Source organism: Silene latifolia, chromosome Y (genome assembly GCF_048544455.1).
Source record: "Silene latifolia isolate original U9 population chromosome Y, ASM4854445v1, whole genome shotgun sequence".
Taxonomy (NCBI): domain Eukaryota; kingdom Viridiplantae; phylum Streptophyta; class Magnoliopsida; order Caryophyllales; family Caryophyllaceae; genus Silene; species Silene latifolia.
This window is the reverse complement of record NC_133538.1, coordinates 445208991-445216061: the sequence shown is the minus strand read 5'-3', so window position 1 is coordinate 445216061 and position 7071 is coordinate 445208991. Positions and strand designations below refer to the sequence as shown.

General features: G+C 41.5%; 1 protein-coding gene across 1 annotated transcript; it reads right to left on the bottom strand.

Moving 5' to 3' along the window:
* Window positions 1-6507: 6507 nt before the first annotated feature.
* On the bottom strand, window positions 6508-7071 carry LOC141632729 (protein FAR-RED IMPAIRED RESPONSE 1-like). The gene has a single exon (XM_074445246.1). It carries the CDS (start codon window positions 7069-7071, stop codon window positions 6508-6510), a length of 564 nt encoding a protein of 187 aa, XP_074301347.1.

The following is a 7071-nucleotide window of genomic DNA, read 5'->3' as shown; positions in this document are numbered from 1 at the left end:
GGGCAACCCAGGACAGAATATCTATCATCTATACAGGCGCCAGCCAGGAGGGAAAGGCAGGTCAGGCCATCGTATCTGACCTGACTTGAAGGAATACATACCTAGCATACATTGGATACCACTTGAGTACGTCAGGCAACAACCAGAGTGCAATGGGGCGGTTCCTACTTTCATGGAAGACCAATTCTACAAACCTATAAAAGAGGAAAAGTTATAGACCAAAACTGAGAACGTGAACAATATATGGTTAGAGGAAGAAGTCCACATTCGGATTAATAGGGCACAAGGCTTATTAATTAGCAACGTCCATATTAACGTTGGGAGGAGCCGCTAAAGATCAATGAAGACCATTATAAATAGCAAAGGAAAAGAAGACAGAAGGAGATCAATTTACTTACTCACTTACTCTCACTTTGTTGTATACACTCTACTCAATACTACATACGTTCTTACACATTATTAGTAGCCTGACACATTTATTCCCTGTTAGGATACATCAAATCATAGTAAAATCTCTCCTGGCTTGGTGCCCGTGGTTTTTCCCTTATTCCTAGGGTTTTCCACATATAAATCTCCGTGTCTCATTTTATTGCCCGGATTCGTTAATATCGACGACGTTTTAGTAAACGTCGACGACGTTTTTTTAAAAAAAAGACGCTCACTACCCCTCATCTCTCACTACCCATTCTCCCTATTCTCTCTATTCTCTCTACTCAACACTCAACACCACCAACACTCAACACCACCACACTCCCACCACAACCACCGCCACCACACAGCTGCCACCACCACGCCGACTTTGCCGCCTCCACCACCACACTGCTGCCTCCGACATCCTAAGTAAGTGCCGTTTTTTTTTTTTTTTGTTAAATTAGTTTAGAAATTGAAACTAATTGAATTAAACTATGAAATTAAATAGTTTTCTTTCCTTTATTGTTATTGTTGATCGATTAAATTGATTGGTTTTTGTTTTAGAATTGAATTAGTTAGTAAATTAGGTTATGTGTTAGGTTTTTATTAAAATTAATTGAATTAGTGTAAAATTTGTTAGTTTTTCTATTAAAATTCATGTTAATTAGTTGTTATTATGTAAATTTTTGTATTTTTATATGTTGTTTGCGAAATATAGTTGATTGGGATTGAATTTTGAGTCGAAATTTGTTGTTGTTAATCGGATTGGGAGTGAATTTGATGCGTTTTGTGGCCGAAACCACGGCCAAACGTTGGAAATGGAGGTTTGGGTCGTGGTGAAACGTTGATTTCCAACGTTAAACTGCAGTGCAACGTGGGAATTGAAGGTTTGGCTGCGGTCAAACGTTTAATTCTCACGTTTGACCGTGGTCAAACGTTGGAAAAAATTGTTTGGCCGTGGTCAAACATCCATTTCTATTGTTTGGCCGCGGTAAAAAAAAAAAAAAAGTTTGGCCGCGGTAAAAAAAAAAAAAATGTTTGGCCACCGTCAAGTAAGGGATTTTTTTGTTCAACCGCGGTCAAAGAAGGGGTTTGTTTTGTTAGTCCGCGGTAAATTAATTGTTTTTTTAAGAACCGTCTTTTATGCTATTAATTGCCGATTTTTGTTACTTTATATGATATTTAGTCGATTAACGTGTTTTCTAACAACTTCCAATTTTCTAATGCAGATGGCAGATCGAAATGAGAGAGGAAAGGCAATCATGAATGCTCCGATTCCGCCTAACATACACGACCGTACCGCTGGGCGTTATGTTACGGGCTCGAAGCGTCGTTTGCGAGTTAAGCAGGCCCACAAGCAGCCACCCCCACTTCGAGAGACGTCTGGAATGGTTATGATGCCTACTCCCGGTCACGTCGTTAGCGAGTCGGAGGAGGCGAGGTCTCAGGAGGTTGCTGGTAGTTACTAGCATGATAGAGATGATGAGCCGTCGGATGACGGTTCTGGTGAGGAGGAGGAGGACGCTGGAGAGTATGTGGTCCAACCGAACCCGGCACCGCCGAGAGTGTTGAGTCTGAAGTTGGGCCAGGATAGTAGAGGACGTTATTCGAGTGTTAGAGAGTCCTCTAGCACCGATAGGTCGAGGAGGCCGAGTAGGGATAGTTCTTGGATCCTGAGAGAGCCCGTTCCTGGTTGTCCTAGGAACATTAGCACCCTACGGAGTTTTGGTGGTCACATTGCGTTCAACAGTTGGTCGGACCCTAACCCGGAGAATATGAGGTCGTGGATCAAGCTCTACGAGAGGCCGAAAGCTGCGAGGGAGATTAGGAACATGGTTCTCACTGAGGGTGTTGCAGCTAGGTACAAAGAGCGGGCTTGGGGTTTTGAAGGAGTGTTTTACCACCGGTCTAGATGATAACCTCCTTAGTGCTTTTATCGAGAGGTGGCACCCGGATACTAACACTTTCCATATGCCTTTTGGAGAGATTAGTATCATGCTCCATGATGTCCAGCATATTCTTGGGATACCTGTTAGTGGTGATCGGGTTATCGTGGCCGGTTCGGGCGAGGATGATGACAGTGGTTTGCGGGGCAAGATTGCGAGGTTTTATGGAGTTCCTGAGTGGGTGTCTAGGGATAGCATCGCGCCGAGATAGTGCTGGTGTTAGTGGGTGTCTACCGTTACTCCAGACGTGGATATACGAGTACTTTCCCAGGTTCCGACCCGGTGGTGGATTCTTTTTTGAGGACCGTCCTCTTGTTGAGGCTTGGGCCAACTTGCCTCGAAGTAAGGGTGAGTCTCGTACTTTTCAGTTGTATCGTCATAGTTTGGACGATCTTAGGTCAGAGCATGTCCGATGGTTGCCTTACGGGAACCGTCCTCAGGGAGCTTGCAGAGTATCGCTTTACTCGGGTTTTATCAGACATCTTGATATAGTAGAGTCGTACCAGCCGGATCGGTGCATGCGTCAGTTTGGGTACCGTCAGGATGTCCCGGTCTCGATGCCTATTGCGGTGAATGAGTCTCGGCCCGCGAACGGGCCTTACAGGCTGGATTTCGGGCAAGAGCCCGATAGGACATGGATGTCCGAGATATCCATCACACACCTCCGAAACCTGTCAAAGAAGGCATATATGCCTTTCGAGTGTACTAAGGGATACATGTCTTGGTATGTAGACCATTCACACCCCTACTTTTATCCCCCCTCACACCGCGTCCATTTTCGGCCTGTCGAGTTTCATGAGGAGCCGGAAGTCGCCCTAGCTGTTAGTCGTAAGTTGAAGAATGTCTTCCGGCAAGCTGATGAGGAGGCCGAGAGAGAGACTCTAGAGGATTTGTTTGCGGGGATGCGTCCTTACTATGCAGACGTGTATGATGACTAGTTTCTTTTTATTTTCTTATGTTTTTCTATTTCTTTGGATTATGTTTGTTTGGATGATGTTTGTATGGTTTTTTTAGTATCTTTGTATGGATAATTTTTATGTTTTATTTTTATTTTCAGATGTTTGTATTATTGTTTGGAGACGGTATTTAATTAAATGCAACGATATTTAATTAAATGACTTTAAACATAATTTAATTAAAACATTCATTAATTGAAATACAACGACATTACATAAACCACTTAAAATATGATTAAAACATAAACCACTTAAAACATAAATTCAAAACTAACAACAACACCCCATACCCTAAACCCTAAACCCTAAACCCTAAACCCTAAACCCCATACCCTAAACCCCATACCCTAAACCCTAAACGCTAAACCCCAAACCATAAACGATTATTACTTAAAACATAACATAATTAAATAACTATCGAACTTAATTATCTTCCGATGATGAAGACGACGATTCCTTATCTTCTTCATGGTCATGAACCTCAATTTCTTCAGGTTGGGTAGACATATATTCAGTCAACAAATCATTCAAGTAGAGATATAGAATTCCTTGCCCGGGCACTCTACTAGCACATAAGTCTGATAGTCTTGGGTAATCGATCACGGTGAGAATGCGCTCAAAATATGTAAAGATGTCACTTTTTAACCTACGAAACTCCAACATCTTCTCGGTTAATGCTTCATCAGAGACAACCTCATCTGTAATTGCTGGAGTTAGCACATCTTCTCGGTTTCCTTGTAAAATTGTACAAAGGCTACCAATTGGAGGCTCTTCAAGCATGTGCCATACAGTGGCACTGGGAACCACTGATTCAAGACGCTCAATTAGAATTGGTAAATTTTGAACAATTAGGTCGATTCTTATTTGATAAACTCTGGTTTTTTGTGCATTTGTGAGATCCATTTTAGTATTGTATGTTGTGAATAGAATTGGATGTTGTGATTAGAATTGGATGTTGTGATTGAAATTGACATAGAATGGCCTATTTATAAGCTAGTAATTGTAACGGCTATTTATTAATTGTAACGGCTATTTTTGAATAATAACGGTAACATTTGAATTATAACGGTGATTTTGAATTATAACGGTAACATTTGAATTATAACGGTGATTTTGAATTATAACGGTAACATTTGAATTATAACGGTAACATTTGAATTATAACGGTAACATTTTTCAATTATAACGGTAACATTTGAATTATAACGGTAACATTTTTCAATTATAACGGTTATTTTGAATTATAACGGTTATTTTTAATTATAACGGTTATTTTTGAATACTCATCTATATTAACATATTCATCTTCTTCCAGTTTTCAATCATCCTCATCTTCTTCTACTTTTGACTTATATTTTCTTCCTTATCTATCCACTAATGTCGACATCATCCACAATGGGGAGAAATCACCCAATTGAAGGCCTTAACTTTAAGAATCAACGTTGCAATCTTTGCCGCAAAAACGCTATCATCATGATTTCCGGGTCAATTAATAATCCAATGAAAGAGTACTTTAAGTGTTTAGTTTGCAATAATTTTGTGTCGTGGTTGACTGAAGATCATTTGACAATAACAAAAAGGTTGGAGATAGCATGTGAAGATGAAGGTGATGACGCATCAAGTGGAAAAGCCATGAAAGAGCAAGTGATATGTTTGAAAGAGGAAATTTCGAGTTTGTCACAGATGATGAAGTTTTATTTCAAGTGTATCTTGTATTTGTTTGTGTTTCTTATGTTAGCCATTGTTATGAAGTAGTGAGTATTTGCAAAAATTTCCAAATTTGTATTAGTTGTCATGAATTCCAGAAATTTTAAATTAGTAATTGTTATGATTTTCATTAATATATTACATTACACAAGTGAACTTAATAGGTTTTTCAATGCGAACAACTACTAATCGAGATAACTGTCGCACTATCGAGACCCGACTTCTACGACGTCTTCTCGGAGTTTCTAACATGAACGCTTGCCAAATCTCAATGTTATGTTGGTACAAAGTCTCTAGGTGAACGACATCGGGATCTCGGAAGGTCAACCAAGCGGGATCAAGTGGCGGCATAGGGAGACTCTCAAGGGGGCTGCTAGAATGCAACCGCATCCAATGGCTATGATGTAGGACAAACCACAAAATACCACACGGTAGTCGGCCTTCAACTCGGGTCTTCAATGGCATGATAGTTTTGCAACTTCCTTCCCAAACATTCTTCCCGTCTCGCAGTGTATGACCAATCACACATATCGTCCAGTTGAACATCGTTGCAAAAACTAGCAAATCGTCGCTACACATCCAATGGTCATGCCCACAACTAATCTTGAAAAAAACTCAACTCGTCGAAGTGCTAAATCTAACCCTGACATACCGCTGAGTGGTGATAGAAAACCTCCATATAACTCTGCGTAGATAGAGTCGGTCCTCATCTCCCTCGAACACCATTCCCGCATAACTATATAATCTATCTCTCGGCCTCGTTGGGCGTGCGATATTACCCGGAATCCACAATGACCGTCATCTCCAACATCCACCCAACCATCAAAGTGGCCCCACAAAACCTCAGGTATACCCCACCGTTTGACCCATGTTGATATAAAGCCAATGGTAAAGTTCCTTCCCAAAGGAGCACCGGGAGTTCCTGATTCGAAATCACCAATTCTTTGTTGAACCTCTACATTTGTTGAACAGTGAGTACTTGGTGTCCCGAACTTCCTTTCTGCATGCTCAAAACCCGACTTGTTTCTAGTGGTTGAACCTCTTGGACGACCTTTCGGGTGCTCATTAATAGGGGGTGGCAAAATCTCTTGGTCCTCCGGGTGCTGGAAATCACGCAACAAGTCTATGGCCGCCCTTAGTTTAACCGGGGTCCTGTGCCTCATATCATTCGCTAATTCATCCCATAAATCACCGTCATTTTTCGGCATTTGTTGAGGAATATCATACACCAATGTCTTCCAAAAGACATGAATATCCTCGAGATGGACCCTCCTACCTTTTCCGTGCAAAGATACCAAATTGCATGCACAAGGTAATCCATGAGTCGTTCGCATCACGTGTCGGCATCGATCATTCAATCCGATACCCAAACCAAGGCCTCTAGTAAGTTCTTTCTCCATTAACTCTATGGCCTTAGTAGACACGTTTCCTTGCAATAAGGAGAAAGTACGAGATGTTCTCCTAGGTTTACTCATTTCATCTTCGAGTTATTTCTTAATCTTCGAGTGTTGACTTTCAAGCATGCCGTGGATACGGGACCACATGGAGTCAAGTGTGAGATGCTTTGACTTCAACCAAGCCTTCAATAGAGAATGTGCTGACTCAACACGGGAAGTTGCCGTGTTACCAAAATGTAAGACCTCGTTTGTATAGCATAAAACGAACTTCCCTGCGTGTTGACCCCAAGTTGTCCGTACATAATCCACCATTTGTGGCCACTTACGTTGGAAACACTGCCACGCACGCTGAAACGATTCCTCGGTAACTGAATTGATCACCCTAAACCAACCATCTTCATCATTTGAGATGACAAATTTCCTCATACTTTCAGTTTTGAATGTTGTCAAGGCTTTTGCATTGACGGCTTTGTTCACATGCCATCTACACAACAAATGCTCAGCCCGGGGAAATACTTGCTCAAGAGCGCTGATCAAACCCAATTCCCGGTCGGTGACAAATACAGCAGGGGACGCAACTCCGGTGGCATCTAAAATCGCAGCTAACTTTCTCAACAGCCACTTGTAATTCACGTCAGACTCGGAAGGAATCAT

What these genes read in the sequence shown, in the direction of transcription:
- LOC141632729 (XM_074445246.1), bottom strand. Translation starts at nt 7,071, where the DNA reads ATGATTCCTTCCGAGTCTGACGTGAATTACAAGTGGCTGTTGAGAAAG.